This window comes from Musca domestica, unplaced genomic scaffold (assembly GCF_030504385.1).
Source record: "Musca domestica strain aabys unplaced genomic scaffold, Musca_domestica.polishedcontigs.V.1.1 14, whole genome shotgun sequence".
Classification (NCBI taxonomy): Eukaryota; Metazoa; Arthropoda; class Insecta; order Diptera; family Muscidae; genus Musca; species Musca domestica.
In genome coordinates, this window is record NW_026712192.1 from 1897283 (window position 1) to 1917964 (window position 20682).

General features: G+C 36.1%; 2 protein-coding genes across 2 annotated transcripts in view; one reads left to right on the forward strand and one right to left on the reverse strand.

Moving 5' to 3' along the window:
- LOC131801037 (uncharacterized) overlaps window positions 1–20682 on the forward strand; it is a 319586-nt gene that overhangs the window by 122139 nt on the left and 176765 nt on the right. The window lies entirely within an intron of this gene.
- On the reverse strand, window positions 18078–20555 carry LOC131801076 (uncharacterized). Its single transcript, XM_059119082.1, has 4 exons — window positions 20416–20555; window positions 20218–20358; window positions 19946–20158; window positions 18078–19874 (listed from the first exon to the last, which is right to left on the reverse strand). The coding sequence occupies exons 2-4, from the start codon at window positions 20335–20337 to the stop codon at window positions 19326–19328; spliced, it is 882 nt and encodes a 293-aa protein (XP_058975065.1). The 5' UTR covers window positions 20338–20358; window positions 20416–20555; the 3' UTR covers window positions 18078–19325.

The following is a 20682-nucleotide window of genomic DNA, read 5'->3' on the forward strand; positions in this document are numbered from 1 at the left end:
GGCCCATTTACGAACTTAACCTGCCTACTGGCAAAATATACATGTGTGCAAAATTTTAGCCTTCTATCTCAATTTGTTAGAAAGATAGCGTGATTACAACAGACAGACGGACAGACAGACAAACAGACGGACATGGCTAAATCGTCTTAGAATTTTACGCTGATCAAGAATATATATACTTCGTTGGGTCTGACATGAGTATTTCGAGGAGTTACAAACTGAATGACAAAATTAATATAGCCTCCATAGTATAGTGGAGGGTATATAATTATGACTAACAAATACCAATTTTTAGACAAATCCGTGAAAAATGTGACAAAAACCATCAAAATACCGAATATCGGGAGATACCATTATATGGAGGCTATACCAAAGCGTGGACCTATACATACAATGTTTTGCCACACGAACTAGGAACCATTATGACCTACAAATACCAATTCTCAGACAAATCGGTGAAAAAATTTGGCAAAAATCATCCAAATACCGAATATCGGGAGGTACCGTTATATGGGGACTATACCAAAACGTGGACCGATATATGTCATTTTCAATAGCAATCATCCTAGACACAATACAAATTATTCTGCTAAATTTTGACGCTCTACGTCAAATAATGTGGCCTGTATCGTGACGTGACGTGACGGCAGACGGGTCGTTAAAACGACTTAGAATTTTATGCTGATTATGAATATATATACATTATGGGGTCTACGACGAATATTTAGACATGTTACAAACGGAGTAACAAAGTTAAAATACCCTCCTTTCCAAGGTGGGTATAAAAAGGGTTATTCTTAAATTGCCTTAGGGGTCCTTAGAAAAATTCTCAAGGTGGAAGAAATGGTTTCTTATATAGCTATAATATGCATGTTCTATCCGATATTACATTTAGATTTTCTATAGGAATGATATTTAGAACGAGAAATTACATACGGCGTAAATATACCTCCTTCAGATTTAGTGAAAAACGATTCAGATTAATAAATATCTCTCATATATTAGTTTCATTCGATTTAGAATTTATCAATAACAATCACACATAATTGGTATGATTTATTTAACAAAAACTCCTAATATATGGGTATCTCCGCTAAAAAAGCCGAGATATAACGTTGAAAATTTATGTACTTTATAATTCAAAATTGAAAATCCCCTTTGATTTGAAGCCACCTAACCACTTTAAAGCGTCACTTGTTTTGATTGCAATATCCACCCTAAAATACATTTAATTTCCTCTATCCCACTCTCCCTAACGATTGACTAGAATTTCACATTTTTCATTCAAAATCCAATTATTGTTGTTGTTACATATTTTTTCCCAACCATGATGTGCATTGTGAAATTTTTGCTACAATTCCATGCCCAATGGAAATACTAAACAATTCCGTTCTCATCAATTCTACTTGCGCTAGCTAACAAAAAGATAATATTTTACAACAAAACAGAATTCCATTTACCATGGCAATGACCAGAGAATAATATCGGCTCCATGGCATGGACAACTACGTGAAATTGTGTAGTTGAGGCAGATGGAACATAATGTTGACAGAGCTAACATCCAATCAAGTGTTCGGCCACATTGTCCGGCTGAAATTTGAGTGATGGAAATGCATAAACATTGTCATCATCAACAATAACAACAACAACAAGAATAACCAACACCAAATAAAAATAATAACGGCAACAACCATAAGACTCTGCGAAAAAACTCAATTTCCGTAAATGTCACAAAATAGCTGGCAGTTGATTTTGTGGCCAAAATATATAAATTCGGGTATAATGTTGACAGGCTATCACTGCGACCACATCCTCCTAATAGAGGGCTTTCGAATGCATAAACAGCCAAATGGAATAAATCAAGATAGCCGGATTTGTATGTCTAATGTTACTTTTGCCCACTTACACCAATAAATATATTTTATGACTATAAAATGTTATATGATTTGATAGGTTTTAAAATGTGTGTAATAGTTTCAGGTAACAAACATTTTGAAATAGAATCAGTCACAATCAATTTTGAAATAGAATTCAGGCAATACAGATCGATTTTATCCATCTCCGTCAACCACCTCATTGTGTTTCAGAATAAAATCCAATTTTCTATGTTTTCTTCATTCAGACATCATGGTCGGATTTTTACAATGAAATGCAGGATGTCCACTGAAGATGAGGACACATTCGCCGAAAACAGGGATTCGAAATAAAATCAAAATTCCCAATTTTCTTATTCGGAAAAATAGTAACTTCAATTTTTTCCAATCAAAATTGTATATGTATGTCCACGTCACATTTTAACAGCACCACTCTTTATTCGGTATTTTGATGATATCAGCGACATTTTTTTTCGGAATTGTTTCGTATAGCTCCCATATTACCATACCTCCCTATATTTGGTATTTTGATGATTTAACGATATTATTCACCGGAGCTGTTTCACAGGAGCTACATATGACAACAGATTCTCTTTGCGGATTCCCGTTTTTGTATAGCCCCATATAACGGTTTTCATTTAAGCGGTAGTTCTCGAAATTTTCTGAAATTCTTTCCAAATGGTGGAGGACCCGGCTTAACATATTTTTCACTTTCAGCGCAAAAGTCGAGTTTTGATCTTCCGATTTTTTCATTCAATTTTTTTATACCCTCCACCATACATAGTATGGAGGGTATATTAAGTTCGTCATTCCGTTTGTAACTCATCGAAATAATCATTTTAGACCCAACAAAGTATAAATATTCTTGATCAGCGTCAAATTCTAAGACGATTTAGCCCTCTCTGTCCATCTGTCCGTCTGTTGTAATCACGCTACAGTCTAAACGAATTATATAGGTCCACGATATCGTATAGCCCCCATATAACGGTACACCCCGGTATTCGGTATTTTGACGATTTTAGCCACATTTTTCAATGGAAGTGTCTGAAATTCCACAAAAGGAGTCCCTTGTGAGTATTCTACCCTTTGGAAAAGAATTGTCTATAAAGGTTCACGATATCGTATATCCCCCATATAATAATGATGATGTTAGCCTCATTTTTCAACGGAATTGTCCGAAAATCCACATAAGGAGTTCCTTGTGAGTACTTTACACCCAGACATAGATTTGTCTTAAAAGGTCCACAATATCATTTATACCCCCATATATCGGCACCTTCCTATATTAGATATTGTAAAGATTTAAAATAGAATATAATGGATTTTATTTTTGTGAAAATTTTCTAATTCGTTCCAAATGGTGGAGGGTATTCAAAGTTCGGCCCGGCCGAACTTACTGCTTTTTTACTTGTTTTTTTTTTTTTTTTTGGAAGTGTTAAAATTTTATTTTTTACCTTTTGTTGATATTTTTCATATAATAGAACATTATGCATATTTGTTGGTCTGCATTATATTTTGAAGTCGACTCATAATGGATATTCTCAAAACTAAATCGGTATCTTTATAGGGGCCATGCGAAAACATGGTCCTCAATACACAATTTGCTACCTTAAGATATCTACTCCATTGCTACTTTAGTACCAAATTTCAAATAATTATATTTTCCTAAAATCATTAAAATTCAAAATATGGAGAGGTCCCGTCACATGGATTTCATATGAAAATTTGGACCTGTTTAGACAATTTTCTGCCAAATTACAAGTTTAACACAATTCTGTTCAAAAATGTGGCTACACTTTTCAAAAAAAAAAAAAATAAATAAATAAATAAATAAATAAATAAATAAAAAAAAAGAGAAACACAATATTGGGCCAGTGGCACAACTAGGGAATATATGAATATCTTCTTTCGGCCTACCTTTCGAATAGAAATGTCAGAAAATGTATTTTCCTAGATGATCTCTACTCATTTGTATTGGGGGATAATATTTCCGAGCGAAAAAAAAAACAATGTCACGCAAACTATTCTAAATTTTGGCTGTAGTTGATATCTTCCACGACGACAACTTTGTTAATGACCGTCATCAGAGGGTGGTCTGGTTACATCGTTTAGGTGCATATCAGCTTACTACTGGGTATGGCCCAACTCAAGGGTTCTCGAGATCGCCCACTTTGGCACCGGTAGGTGATTTTTTTTTTCAAATCGTAAAGGTAATTATACCCTTAGCCATATGGCTATATCATTTGATACGGCCGAAACGTGTCTCATCGAAATAATGGCTTTAGATCCTAGATCTATCTAGCGATGTTCGCCCGCCCGCCTGTCTGTCTGGCTGATTGGTGTGCACGATAACTCTTGAATAGAATATCCGATTTTGTCAAAACTTTGTACAACGTAATATTATTATCAAACTTAGATTGAGTTCGGAGATGGGCAATATCGTTCCACTCCATCTGATATCTCCCCCACAAAAGGTTGAAATGTAAAAAAAACAAGAAAAAAAACTGTAAGTTCCGCCGGGCCGAACTTTGAATACACTCCACCATTTGGAAAAAAATTAACAATTTTCAAAAAAATAAAATCCATTAAATATGTTGTTAAAATCTTAAAAATACCGAATGTAACCGTATATTAGGGTCTATACGACGACGTGGAACTTTCGTCATAAGCTATTACAATATTCAAATGCGAAACTTGAAAAAAAATCTGTTTATAATGTAGCTAATATCATCAAAATACCGAATATAAGGAGGTACCATGGGGGTTATACAACGTGGACCTGCACAGAAAATGTTCTGTCATAGGCTGAAGTATTCATTATGAACTTCAAATACAAAATTTGGAATACTTCCGGTAAATAATCTCGCTAAAATCATAAAAATGCCACATATCGGGAGGTACGGTTATATGGGGGCTATACGAAGACGTGGACCTACATGACCCATTTACAATACCAAAAGTCCTGCAGACAAAATACACATTTAAGTAAAATTTTATCAACCTACTTCATTTCGTTCGGAAGCTAGAGTGATTTCCACAGACGGATAAACGGACAGACGGACGGACATTGCTAAATCGACATAGAATTGTATGCTGATCAAGAATATATATACTTTGTGGGGTCTAAAGTGTATATTTCGAGGTGTTACAAACGGAATGACAAATTTAATATACCCCCCATACTATGGTTGAGGGTATAAAAACAAGTTAAATAGTATCAGTCGGTTCTGACGACAGACGAATACCCTCAGGCAATGGTTGATTATTTAAATATATTTTGATTTCTATTATGAATATTCAAACTCTTGACCCTCTATAGAGTGGGTTCTGAAGGAATGGGCCAATATCATGCTAATATATATGTCCATTTCATATCGGACCTAAATAATTATTGTGACGTCCCATGTTTGGTAAATATCAGTACTTCATCATAAAATCCAAATTGTAAAGAATCGCTGATTTGTTTCGCAAGTTATGACAGATAAATGAATTCAAAATTGTGACCCTTTGTGGGTGAGATACAAGAATGGGTTGAATGCTTATATGGCTTTTTTGAGTGTTTGGTTTCTTAAAATCTTGGACCAGGGGGAGGTACCAGGAAATATGGTCCGATCTCTACCGCCTTTATAACAGATCCTGTGTTGATTGAAATATTCATATGTGCCAAGTCTGAATGGAATTTCTGGTTTTATGATCTTCATGGATATTCAAAATGTTGATCCTTTGTGGGGGAGGTACCAGCAGGCGAGGACCGATATATTCCATCTTCACAGCAGATCTTGTGTTAATAGAATTAAAGGAATTCATGAAATATAAAGAGAACCTGATGTTTATTTCAGATTTTATATTTTTACATTTTGGTTATTCAAAACTTTGACCTTTGTTGTGGATTTACCAGAAGGAATGGTCCGATCTCTACCGCCTTTATAACAGATCCTGTGTTGATAGAAATATTCATATGTGCTAAGTCAGAATGAAGTGGGATATTTTTTTTGCGTTTTATGAGCTTCATGGATATTCAAAACTTCGACCTTTTGTGGGGGAGGTACCAGTAGGAGTGGACCGATATATACAAGGAGAGGTGGGCTGATATTGCCTATCTCCGAACTCGATCTAAGTTTGACAAGAATATTACGATGTACCAAGTACCAAGTTTGGACCAAATCGGATACTCCCTTCGCACCGTGCGCAACAGGCAGCCAGGCAGATGGACGGATGGACATTGCTAGATCGACTCCGAATGTCCTGAAACGGATTTGGTCCAAAGAGACCTAGGATCTAAATCCTTTATTTCGACTAGGCACGTTTTGACCTATCAGATGATATATACCCGCTGTTTCCATATGGCTGAGGGTATACAAATATTTTTTTTACAACCTACACCACAAGGTGGTCAGGGTATTATGTCTTTGTGCATTTGTTTGTACCAGGCAAAAGGAAACGAGATAGACCCATAGTTCCTTTTGATGATCTGCATAGAATCACTTTCTGAGTTAATTTATGCATGTCAGTCCGTCTGTCCGTCCGTCCGTCCGTCTGTCCATGTATTCTTGTGAACAAAATGCAGGGCGCATTTATTATCCGATTGAGATGAAATTTTCCAAACAACATCTGTTTGGCCCAAGGACGAACCCTATTGAAATTGTAGATAATCGGTCTAAATTTAGATATATGTAGCTCCCATATATATCTTCGTCCGATTTGCCTTTTAATGCGCACCAAACGTGTAATATCAGCCCGAAAAGTATGGAATTTTGCACATACAACCAAATTAGGCCTGAAAATAACTATGCCAAATTTGATCGAACTCGGTTCAGATATAGCTATAGCTCCCATATATATTGTTCATCCGATTTGTTATTTTTGTCCTCCGCAGCCGTAATATGCACTCTGTAACAACAATATTTGGGGAAATATATCAAATGCAGCTCATAAATATCTTTGCCAAATTTTATCGAGATCGGATCAGATTTGGATATAGTTCCCATATATATTTTTATCCGATTTCAAATTACTTTCGCACCAAATGGGCAATACAAGTCCGAATTTAAAAGATACAAATGCTTCGGCATATTTAGTCCTTTGAATTATAAATTATAATTATAACCATAGGGTGTATGATTGAATTCTCCCATAAAAACGTTTAATTATTAAGTGTAGCTCAACTAAATTAGCAAAGTGGTGTAGGGTATCATAAAATCGGCCCCGCCCGACTTTAGGACTTTCTTTACAGGTTTTTTCCAAATTTGCAAATCCAAATATTTGCATCTGAGCTAGGTCAGGTGCAAAAATGAACAATATCGGTCCACTCAATCAAGACCTCCTCCACAAAGGGTCAACATTTTAAAAAATTATAACTCATTTAATGTGATTTAATAGTTCGATTGGCGATTCTTTAGAACATATCTAAATATTTCACTTAACCAGAAATCTGATATGAATATTTAATTTATCGGAACTTATGATTTCGATATAAATGTTCGATTTCCTTCAAATGTTTCACATTTTTACCTCTATTAGATTAAGTATAGTCCGCTATATCTGGTACCTGACGCATATTTCCCTATTTTCCAAATATTTGCACATATCTCATGTAAGATATAGGAAGTCATCGATATAGTCCAAATCTGGCACGTTGTATTATTTAGTCTTAGATCAATATTGGCCAACTGCTTCGAAACCTCCCCCATAAAGGGTCAACAGTTTGAATAATCGTAACTCAAGGCTGGGGGTATACATCTGTCGGAAGTACCTACTGATACTATTTTACTTATTTTATTTGTTTTATTTGCATCAAATTATCAACCTAACTTTAGTTTATTTACCAAAACATTAATTGCGAAAGTCTTTAAACTATTCTATATTTTATACAAGCTTCAATTTTGTAATTTAACGCATTTAAATTTCTTAGCTTCCATTTCAATTCAGTGATTAATTTAAATTCCCTTTCAGTTTTTCTTTTCATGTTTTTCCCGCAGTTAAATTTCATCTATCGAGCAATGGAAGAAAATATGAAGTGATAAGCACTCCTGTGATACAATGTATGGTTTTTGTGTATTTGAGGGAAGGACTCTCTGTAACTCCCTTAACAAAAAAGAATGCAAAATCGCTTTATCTTCCATTTGCCGACCATACGTTCGAAGAGATTTAAAAACTTTTCGACCACAAACAAAACGCAGGCCACCATAGAGCAACAACAACAAAAAACACCAACAACAACAGCACCTAGTTTGTCTCATTGTTCCGCAATTCTGTTTATTCTGTTCATATTAGCCATTGGCATACATGCACGCCCATGTCCAATAGGCCGTATGGTCAACACATCGTGTGCGTATTGTCCTGGTTGAAGGATAGCAACTTTTTCGCACAACCTTTTGGAATTTAAATTTCATTTGTCCAGCCTATTTTCTCGGGGTATCATCCCATCTTGTTAAGCGTCAAAAAAGTGTTCACCCAGAAAAGTCCATTGTTGTTGTTGAGAGTGCCGACCGAAATGATGGTAAATCACGTCTAACGGTTGTCGTCTCGCATTTACAAATCTCGTGTGGGAAAACGTATCACATGGTCGGTTTTTTTGTCCATTCGACCTTAACGCTTATCTATGTGCTGTTGTTTCAAGCGACGATATGTATGTGGTAGTATTTGTACAGGACATGTGATGGAGTATGTTAATATCTAACACTCGTTTACATGGCAGAGGGTGATGGATTTTCCATTCAATAGTCCTAGGAATGGATTTATATTTAATGTGTCAATTGTTTTTTTTTTTTTTTGCAGATTTTCATATTTTTCTTTATCTTTGTCTGGGAAAAAGATTAATATTTTTTAGAAATCCGGATTATAGTTATAAATTATATAGTTTCTGGTCGCCTATAGGGACTTCCTTCAGTTCGTCATTAACGGCTTCCTTCTGGTCGTCTATAGAGACTTCAAATCGTCTAAAAAGATGTCCTTCAGCTGGTTTATAGGGATACACGTTCTTTAATTTGTCTATTAAGAGAGACAGTTCATTTATAGAGAAAGATAAGTCCTTCAGTTCGTCTATAGAGAGAGAGAAACGCTCTTAACTCGTCTATGGAGAGAGAGAAACATCCTTCAGCTCGTCTATAGAAAGAGAGACGTCCTTCAAGCTCGTCTCTAAAGAGAGGGATGTCCTTCAGGTCGTTCATAGAGAGAGAGACGTTCTTCAGCCCGTCTAAAGAGAGAGACGTCCTTCAGCTCGCCTCTAGAGGGAGAGAAAAACGTCCTTCAGCTCGTCTCAAGAGAGAGAGAAAAGTCCTTCACCTCGCCTTAAGGAGAGAGAGAGATGTGCTCTCGGTCGTCTACTAAGAGAGACATGCTTTCGGTCGTCTATAGAGAGAAACATGCTATCGGCCGTCTTTAGAGAGAGACATGCTCTCGTTCGCCTATAGAGAGAGACGTCCTCTCGGTCGCCTATAGAGAGAGACGTCCTCTTGGTCGTCTATAGAGAGAGGCGTCCTGTCGGTCGTCTATAGAGAGAGACGTCCTGTCGGTCGTCTATAGAGAGAGACGTCCTCTCGGTCGTCTATAGAGAGAGACGTCCTCTCGGTCGTCTATAGAAAGAGACGTCCTCTCGGTCGTCTATAGAGAGAAACGTCCTCTCGGTCGTCTATAGAGAGAGACGTCCTCTCGGTCGTCTATAGAGAGAGACGTCCTCTCGGTCGTCTATAGAGAGAGACGTCTTCTCGGTCGTCTATAGAGAGAGACGTCCTCTCGGTCGTCTATAGAGAGAGACGTCCTCTCGGTCGTCTATAGAGAGAGACGTCCTCTCGGTCGTCTATAGAGAGTGACGTCCTCTCGGTCGTCTATAGAGAGAGACGTCCTCTCGGTCGTCTATAGGGAGAGACGTCCTCTCGGTCGTCTATAGGGAGAGACGTCCTCTCGGTCGTCTATAGGGAGAGACGTCCTCTCGGTCGTCTATAGGGAGAGACGTCGTCTCGGTCGTCTATAGAGAGAGACGTCCTCTCGGTCGTCTATAGAGAGAGACGTCCTCTCGGTCGTCTATAGAGAGAGACGTCCTCTCGGTCGTCTATAGAGAGAGACGTCCTCTCGGTCGTCTATAGAGACTCGTCCTTGCGCTCGTCTATAGAGTCGCGCCCTTGCGCTCGTCTATAGAGACTCGTCCATGCGCTCGTCTACAGACACTCGTCTATAGAGACTCGTCCTTGCGCTCGTCTATAGAGACTCGTCCTTGCGCTCGTCTATAGAGACTCGTCCTTGCGCTCGTCTATAGAGACTCGTCCTTGCGCTCGTCTATAGAGACTCGTCCTTGCGCTCGTCTATAGAGACTCGTCCCTGCGCTCGTCTATAGAGACTCGTCCTTCCGCTCCACTATAGAGACTCGTCCTTGCGCTCGTCTGTAGAGACACGTCCTCTCGGTCGTCTATAGAGAGACACGTCCTCTCGGTCGTCTATAGAGAGACACGTCCTCTCGGTCGTCTATAGAGACTCGTCCTTGTGCTCGTCTATAGAGACTCGTCCTTGTGCTCGTCTATAGAGACTCGTCCTTGTGCTCGTCTATAGAGACTCAACCTTCCGCTCGTATATAGAGACTCGTCCTTGCGCTCGTCTATAGAGACTCGTCCTTGCGCGCTCGTCTATAGAGACTCGTCCTTTCGCTAGTCTATAGAGACTCGTCCTGGCGCTCGTCTATAGAGACTCGTCCTTGCGCTCTTCTATAGAGACTCGTCCTGGCGCTCTTCTATAGAGACTCGTCCTTGCGCTCGTTTAAAGATACTCGTCCTGGCGCTCGTCTATATAGAATCGTCCTTACGCTGGTCTATAGAGATGTCCTTCGGCTCGTCTTTGGAGACGTCTTTTTGCTTGTCCATATAGATGTCCCGCCGCTCTTTTTTAGAGACTCCCTTCTGGTTGTCTATCGAGACGTTCGATCAGTTTATCCAAAATGTCCCTTTTTGATTACAATTCCCCTTCTCGTCGACAGAAAAAAACTATATTTCTCTCTTTGTCACATCGTCGTCCTAAGTGACAACTGTAAGTCTGATTTCCTTCACCTGTAGCAATGTAGGTAGTTTATTTCTTTGTTCACAGATATTTGTGTCCCTTTATGGTCAGTTATTTCAATAAATGCAGATGGAAGGCAGAAATAAATGTAAACTATTTTTACACAAAAAAAAAAAAAAAAAAAAGCGTAAAATACATTATTGACTTACCTTTTTAAAGACTTTATTATGAAGGTGAGTGGTCCCAAAACGAAATGGAATCCTGACAACTACCATAAGGTGTGCGAAATAAATAATGTCCGCTCGGCACGTGTATAAGTTCTGAGGATGCAGTTACCCCAAAATACACACTTTTTTACAGTTGATGGACTTCTTTATTGGTTTGAGGCGAGAGTGTGCATATTAATGGAGAACGAGATGATGATGATGAATTCGAGAAAAGAGCAACGAAGCGTCCACCAACAGATGCTTGGCCATATTAAATGTTTAAATGTTTAATAAATTACTGGACAGGACAGAAGGATTGCAAATAAAGTTAGAAATCCAAGGCTTTTTCTGAAATTGAATTGAATAAAAAGGCAAGTGGAAAAGGTTGCTGTTGCAAATATTGAAAATATGAAAAAAGAATTATTTCTCTGGAAGGTTCAAAATGTGCAGAATCCATTAGGCGTTTTGATTAGAGGCACTTTGTGTCTTATTCGGATTGTTTTGGGTTGAACATGAGTATGTGTGTATTTTAAAACAAGTACTGAGCAAAAGTCTGCATAAATTGTGTGTGCAAATTAATACATTGCCCATTTTCCTTTTGACATTTTAATTAAAATTTTAATTTGGGTAAAAAGCGGGTTTGTGTTTTAATTGCTTATAGAAAGGACATTTTAGTGGTCCGAGGACCAGGGGTTAATTTTTTGTACTTTTCCGAAAATGGAAACAAGATATGGGTCAATTGTGACCCCTACTCCAGTAAAAAATTACCTCATCAGGGTCCAGGAGAAACGGAGTCTTAAAATCTGGTATGTAAGTAGCTGTTGGCGAAAAGGTTGGGTTTCTGGAACTCCGTTCTAAGTGGTACCTTAAAGTCATGTTTTTTTTTATACCCTACACCACATAGTGGTAAGGGTACTATGCATTTGTTTGTAACATGGAGAAGGAAGCGAGATAGACCCATAGTTACTTTTGAGAATCTTAATAGAATCACTTTCTGATTCGATTTATGCATGTCAGTGCCTCCATCTGTCCTATGTATTCTTGTGAACAAAATTATTATTATCCGATTGATATGAAATTTTCCAAACTATATTTGTTTGGCCAAAGGACGAACCCTATTGAAATTGGTGATAATGGGATGAGATTTAGACATAGCTTCCATATATGTTCAAACGATTTCGGGGTATTTGTGCAACAAATAGCCAATAAAAGTCCAAATGACTTAAATTTTGGTACATTCCATCGAATTCAAACCAGAAGCAAGTACAATACATTTGGTGGAAATTGTTTTTGATACAGCTATAGCTCCTATATACAGGGTAAGATGAAAAAACTGCAAAAAAAAGCAAACGCCATAATTTTTACATTTCTTTTTTTAATTTTAAAAATGTCGGAAATAGCATCAAATTTTAGGATAAGTTTAGATTTGTTCGAATTGGACAACTTTGCACGAATTATGGTCTTCAAAGGGCCAACGAACCCGTTACACGCTGCCCAAATGTTGCTCTATTTTGGCCCATTCCCGGCGAAGCGCTTGCTTGAGGTGATCTACACTTTGGTATTTTATAGTGCCAACCTTGCTTTCCAAAATTTGCCAGACACAACAAGTAAGCAAAGGCTATAGTCGTGTGGGGCCGACCATGTGATACCCTACAACACACAACATTTTTGAAGATTTCGTTTTTGAAATAATGTCAAAGAGTCCTGTCCAAATGTTATCCTTAGTTGTTTGACTCGGAGTATTTGGCCAATATTTACGCACTCCGACGTGTTGTATTCAAAACAATTTCACACGACAGTTGTCGTCCATTCTATAGTTAAATATAATCCAATAGTCATCTAAAATTCTAGACTTCTTCCCTGTCCCTAACCTTTTTCTTATGCGAAATTCTGTGTCGATTAGTATTTTTTTTTTTCAATTGTGGCCAATAGAGCGACTACAAAATTAGAAAATCTAAATTTTTTATTTCATTTGAATCCCTAAATGTACATCTTGAGAACAATAGGCCTTAATTCTGACCTTAACGCAACCCCATGCAATTTCGTGAGGATCGGACGATAATGGCGACATGCATATAAAACCCTCAAAGCATATTAAACCTTTTCAACACAAGTGTAAAAATTTAGAAAACTTTCAATTCAAAATTGTAAGTCAAATTGAAAAAATCGCATGCGATAAAAAATGTGACAAAAATTGAAAAAATGGAACAAAATATATTCACTCACTTATTTGTATATTTTTCCGCGATTTTCTTAGATTTTATCCTTTTCTGGCCAGAGACCATCCCGAATTTAAGGGAATTGTCAAAATCGGACCAGCGGTTCTTGAGTTATAAGCAGAATAAATAAGATATATTTCTTTTACATATATATTGTTCCTGTTTTGCTATATATATCCGATTTCTTGGCTATCAACATCACTTTAATGGTCACGAGTGACCTTTTAATGTATTTGTGATTTGGGTGGGTTAAAAATATCCGCGGTTAAGTAGAAATTTTCTTATTTTCTTACATAAAAGTTAGGCTCTATTTTACCCGCTAAATATTGTCCGATGACCGCCCAGGCTGGTAGGCTTCTAACCAGTCTTAAACTCTAACTCCATGTAAATTTCCGCGTCGATTAGTTCATAATTGTGGCCTATAGAGCAACTGCAAAATCAGGAAAAATGTCTGTTTTTGGTCCATTTCAACAACTAAATATTTTGCAATCATCTCCAAATACAATAGGGTTCTATTCTGACCCTAACCCCACCTCCATTTTTAATTTCGTGAGGATCCGACCATAATTGCGACCTGTTGTTTGATACAATTAACATGGACAGACGAACATACGGACGGACGGACATACATAGCTAGATCGACTCAGCTCGGCGAGATGGGAAGATCCATATATACTTTCCTATGTAGGAAACCAATATTTCGAGGTGTTACATAATTTTTGACCCAATCAAACTTATAATATCCCCAACACATAGTGTTGTAGGGTATAAAAGTCCAACGAATTGGTATCCGCAGATTCTGGTGGCCATTGTGCGCTGAAATTTAACTTTTTTTTGCACTTTTTGGAATTTCAATGGCTTTACTCCAAGCTTATTTTTCAATATTTGTCGAATGGAATATTGCGATATGTTCAGCTCACGAGCCATTTTTCGGCCACTGCGTCGCTTCTTTACTTTTCGAACGATTTCTGCTGATGTTGCTGTTTTCTTCCGTCCACTTCCTTGACTTCGGGCTACGCTACCTGTATTACGGTAACGAGTGATGGTACGAGGCACAAAAGATATATTCACATTTAAATGCTGGAATGCTCTAACGATAGCCACTTGTGGGTTTCCAGCCAAATATAAAGAAATCACACTATAACGCTTGAATTCCATTACGAATTGTAAACAATAGGTTGAGCTGTCACTGGAATAATTTTAACAGCGGTCGGACGAGTGTCTTAGAAATGACAGCTGTCTGAAGTTGGTTGCAGTTTTTCATCTCACCCTGTTTCATCCGATTTGATGTTTAACTCCCTCACATTTGTAATATGCATTCGACAACAATGATATTTGGTACCAGATATCTTAAAGAGCTCGGAAATAACTCTGGAAAATTGTTATTAAGATCGCTTCAGATTTGGATATAGCTTCCATATATATCTTCAACCGATTTCGGGTTGATTTTGTACCGTAGAGGGTTGATTGTGCACCAAATGGCCATTATCAAACCCAAAAGTCCTGAATTTTGGTACATCCGACCTAATTAATTCTAGAAGCAAGTACATCGAATTCGGAGGAAATCGGTTTAGGTACAGCTTTATCTCTAATATGGAGTTTTATCCGACTTGGTATTAAAGTCCTCCACATTCGTAATATGAACCCCACCAGAATGATATTTGGCATTAGATATCAGATACAGTCCAGAAACTCCTCTGCCAAATTTTATCAAACTCGGTTCAGATTTGTATATAACTTCCATATATATCTTCAGCCGATTTAGGATTATTTGTGCACCAAATGGATAATATCTGTCAAAATGTCCTGAATTTTGGTACATCCGACCGAATTCAGTCTAGAAGCAAGTACATCAAATTTGGTTCAGATATGGCTATAGCTCCCATATATCCGATTTGGTGTTTAAGTCCCTCACATTCGTAATATGCATTCGTCAACAATGACATTTACTACCAGATATCAGGTACAACCCCGAAATTACCTCTGTCAAATTTTATCAAGATCTTTTCAGATTTGGATATAGCTCCCATATATATCCTTAATCCGATTTCAGGTCTATTGTGCAAATAATGGCTAATATCAGCTCAAATGGAGTGATTTTCGGGACGTAGGTTTCCGTTTTGTGGAATTCGGCTCCGATATATTTTTATACCCTCCACCACACATAGTATGGAGGGTATATTAAGTTCGTCATTCCGTTTGTAACTCATCGAAGTTATCATTTTAGACCCAACAAAGTATATATATTCTTGATCAGCGTAAAATTGGCTATATCGGTCCACGATATCGTATAGCCCCCATATAATGAACCACCCCCCCCCCCCCCCCCCCCCCCCCCCCGATATTCGGTATTTTGACGATTTTAGATACATTTTTCAACGGAACTGTCAGAAAATCCATGCAAGGGGTTCCCTTTGGATACTAAATCCCTCGGAATAGAATTATCTATATAGGTCAACGATATCGTATTGCCCCCATATAACGGTACCCACCGATATTCGGTATTTTGACGATTTTAGATACATTTTTCAACGGAACTGTCTGAAAATCCATACAAGAAGTTCTTTTTGAGCACTTTACCACCTGAAAGAGAATCTTTCATATAGGTCAACGATGTCGTATACACCCAGAGAAAAAATGACAACATCCGTGTATGAAATGACCACATCCGTGTATGATAGTGTATCAACCACGTTTGGTGTCAAAATGAGCACGCTGTTGTCATTTTGACACCGAGATTTTGGCAACGATTTCAACAACAGATGTGCATGAAATGAGCACATACGTGGTCATTTCGAGCACGCCCCGTTGTCAGATTGTCAACGCTTCGTTGTCAGATCGTCTACGCTTCGTTGTCAGATTGTCAACGCTCCGTTGTCGGATTGTCAACGCCCGTTGTCAGATTGAAATCAATGGTGGTCATTTTTTGATATCCGTTCCTTTTCCATTTTATACCCTTAGTAGAAGAAACGACATTTTTTGAAAAGTATTTTATTGAACGAAACCAATTACATAAATTCAATATAAATACATATTTGATTTAACAAAACAATTCGAATTACATATATTCAATGTATAGAAACAAATTAAATTAACTTAAATCTGAAATAAACTTTTCCATTATTCATAGGATATAAGTGAAATGGGTAAGTAATAAAATCTAAAATTGGTATTAAAAAAATTGTATCCTCATTCAGAGAACCAACTTCATACGATTGTAAATGGTAATCAAAGTTTTTAACTTTTACTTGGTTACATAAAATGTAAACATTTTCATTTTCAATTATTAAATGTTTAATTTTGAAAAGTTCAATTGCGGCATTATTTGTTGCTAAATAATAGTTTTTTTTATACCTAGTTCCCTTAAAAAAAATGTCATCAGACACTTTGCAATTTTGGTAATTTAAAACTGGCTTACTTTTTTTGTAACAATATTCCTCTTTTGCCAAATCTTCGATGGTATGCGTATTAATGATAACATTTGGTTCTAAGTTATCTTCGTGTTTTAATAAAAAATTGGAAAATTTCAATCCAGACTTAATAGATAATGAACGACAGGGATTTACTCTTGATGTAGTATTTCCTAAATAGGCTTTTGCTTCCTTGTGTTTAGCTTCGAATCTCATGCTCCAGAGATATTTAAGGGGACCACATTTTCGGATAGCTGTGGGATAGTGGACAAGAAAGTGGTGTTTCGGTTTTAACGAACCGTATAATGTTATATAAAGTGAATGGTGATCTCTAATTAATTCTTCCAATTTTATTAAATCGTCTTCTATATAACTTGGTCTTAAAAGTAAATCGATTATTTGTAATAATATTATAAAAACTTTCCAGTGATCGTTGGAGAAAGGAATTAAATCGCCTACCATTAAAGGTAAAAAATTAGTAAAACACATAGTTTCACTAGCTGTCATTTTTAAGTTATAGTTTTTCAATCTACATAAATCTAGTGGTCCAGATTTATTTCCCACTTCAATTTCTCCAAATTGGAATAAAGATTTTCTGCTGTTAATACAATCTAACGTAACAATATTTTCTTGAATCAGCCCGAGAATTACATTAGACATATCGTAGACACATATGCCCTCGAAAATGTCATGCATAATATCAAAACAAAAATTTTCAGTGACGTTAAAATTTGGTAAAGATTCGAAGATACACTTGTTTTTAATACCTGTTTCTTGAAAATTATTTTCCAATACATTTGAGTTGTAATTCTCTTGGTTTCTTAAACTATCTAAATGCTGAATTGCGTCGAATTGCATTTGGGACTTTTTTCTTCTACATACCCGGCAAAATCTTTTAGAGTTAAATGATTGCACGTAGCCTAAAATACTATTAACTGCTAAATTATCTCCAATAATTACACCTAAAATAAAATGCACCTTCTGAACACTTTGTTGAACACAAATTTCAACCCCTTCTTCTAGAATTTTTAACTCTTCTACAAGATTGTGAAATGAAACTTCATTTCCACGTTCTTTTAAATCCTTTGATGGTATAAACGCAGCAGTTAATATATAATCAAGTTTTGACAACAAGTGCTGTGGCATTGAAGGAAAGCTAATATAACAACCACATATGGAAAATGTATGGGTTCCAAGAGGATTATTAATTTGAAAATCATCCATGTAAAGGACATAGGGAATAACTAAATTGTACTGATATTTTAATAATTTAGTTTTATATAACTCACCGTTTGTAAAATTTTGTAAAACAGGTGAATTTAGGAATTTTTTGGAGTTTTCTAATGTCAAATCTAAGAGATTTGGAATTTTAAAAAGGGCACTTATCATGAATTTCAGTGGCATTATATAAATATTGGATAACTTTGGACCTAAACTGGGATTTCCGCTGATAACAATTTCCGAGACTTGATTGCTAATTACATAAACCTTTGGATCATCATAAAAGTTTAGTTCTTTTAAAATTTTTAAAAGTCTATATTCCGTTCTAGTTTCTTCGAAAGGATTTTTACAAAAGTTTAGTAAGTACCTTAAGTCTTCATAATTTGGATGATCAGTTATATATTTTTCAATTGTACATGAAATGGATGAAAGCAGAATTGAAACAGAATGTTGTATTTCTATAACATGATTTCTAGGCATATAGCTTTGACCATGTAATTGTAAAGACAGATATAAGGTTTTCTTTTTCAAAACATTTAAATCCTTTTCTATTGTATTGTTGTTAATAACAGTTTCACTGTTTGTATAATCATTTTCTTTTGATGATGACATTTCAACTGGCACATTAATGGCTTTAACCATTGGTGGAGCTTTTGTGTGATTCTTGTGAAGTTTTTCTAAATGAATTCTGAATGACGTAAATTTTGTAAATGTTTGCTTACAGTTGTCCTGAACGCATTGTACTTTTAAAAATTTAGTGGACATTAAATGGTCTGTTTTCAAATGAGCTATTAAAAGATTTGCCTTATCAAAATGCTTACGGCAACGAAAGCAAATATACATTTTGAATTGTACTTTAATTATTGTTGCAGAAATTAATAAGTGAAGTCAAATTAACTGATTTTATATCATATACAGTATTAATTTCATAAAAATATTTTTGGATAAAAATCCATGGAATTTGGCAGGCATTTGGATATTTTAAAGAAAGTGCATGAAAAATTTTAAAACATGTATCTAAACATTCGAGGAACGATTGAAATTTTAACAAATTGTGGTTAAAAAAAACATAAAAACCTTTTATATTGAAATCGGACAAACCCTCCACAATTATAAATGGCTGTATAGTTAATCCAGCATTGTAATACTTTTCAGTGACTGTATCAATTTGCCTTTTATAATCGTTAATTGTCGGTAGTCGCAGTACGAAACTTTCCTGCGAATCAGCTATTGTTACTTTTTTTCGTAATTTACCGTTTCCACATTTAAACCTAGCAGGTGATGGTAAAACTGAATTCAACAGTATTGCGTATATATAATCTTGAGCATCTGCAACCGAAATATAAAATAAATATTACTTTTAATGTTTATGATAAATCAGGAATTAAAATTTACCTATGCTGCTTGCCGTCAAAACATTTGCGAAGAGTTGTTTGCAATGTTCGTTATGAATATTTTTCCCATAATAATTGTAAATTTTTTTCTTAAATTGGTCCCATTTAGAAAGTAGAAGATTGCCTTTCTGTGGATACATAATATCGAAATCAATGTTGACCTAAAACGAAACATTAGTATCCATATACAAATAAATAGCTCATGGCTACTTACCAATTCTGAAGCTCTTGCATCGGACAACTTCGTCCATTCAAGGAGAAATGTATGGCTACTTAAATTTTTTATATCTCTTTGCCGTATGTTAAAAGATCTTTTCCATTTTTCGCAGATCGATCCCCAATCATTACATTCTCTTAGTAAGGAAGCTTTCAATGAATTTTCAACTGATTCATCAATTTCGGGAACATCTTTGTTACAAAAATTAGGAGATGTGTGAGTTGCTGCTTTGCTTGTGCTAGGCTCGGAAATCAAAAGCTTTATTCTTTTGGACTTCTTGTTTCTATACTTGGCATAAAGTTTTCCGCTTGCGTTGTTCTTTCCTTTTCTTGAAATGTAATAATAATCCTAAAAATAAAGACATATTATAAGTTAAGAAACTACATAATCAGATACGTTGTTTATATTGTTAATCTTACCCTCATTTCGTTTTCAAGAGGAAAAACGGAACAAATTTCATCCAATATGCGCATATAGTCTTGAGTGTAAAGAGTAACATTGTTGGTTAAAATATCTTCAATAATTATATTAATTATATCATCTCTTTGCTCGTCACTTAATTTCTTATTAACGCTACTACATTCAAGCGCTAGTTTCCCCTTCGAGGTATGTGTTAACAATTCCGTTAGATCCTATATTAAATAAAAAAACTACATTAACTATGCTTACACAAATATTACTCTTACCTTACCTCTGACAAAATTCCTTTGGCTTTTGAGCAGTTCGAACCTGTAGTGTCGGGAGTACCAGGAGTACTTGCAGGTGTCTCGTTGCGTTTCCACCATTCACCTATTTTAGATGGAACTGACATAGTTTCGTCATCAATCCCGAGCTATTGTTATGACAATATTAATACTGAGTTCAACTCTGTAAAACAAATAATACGTACCTTTCGTTTTTTCCAAGCAAAGAGCTTTTCTCTGAATTCAACACGCAGTCCCAATGGTGGCACTGCTTCCTTTAAATCTTCTTTTTTCAAGTACTGCAAGCTGCGAAATGTTACATGTGATGCTAAAAGAACAAAAAAGAAAATTCTTTGTTAATTACACTGATTAACTGAAAAATTCATTTTTATTTACTTACCTTTTAATTGTTCAAAAAGCGACTCCATATTTATTCCTTTTAAGAACTCCCTTAACATATAATCGTCCTCATT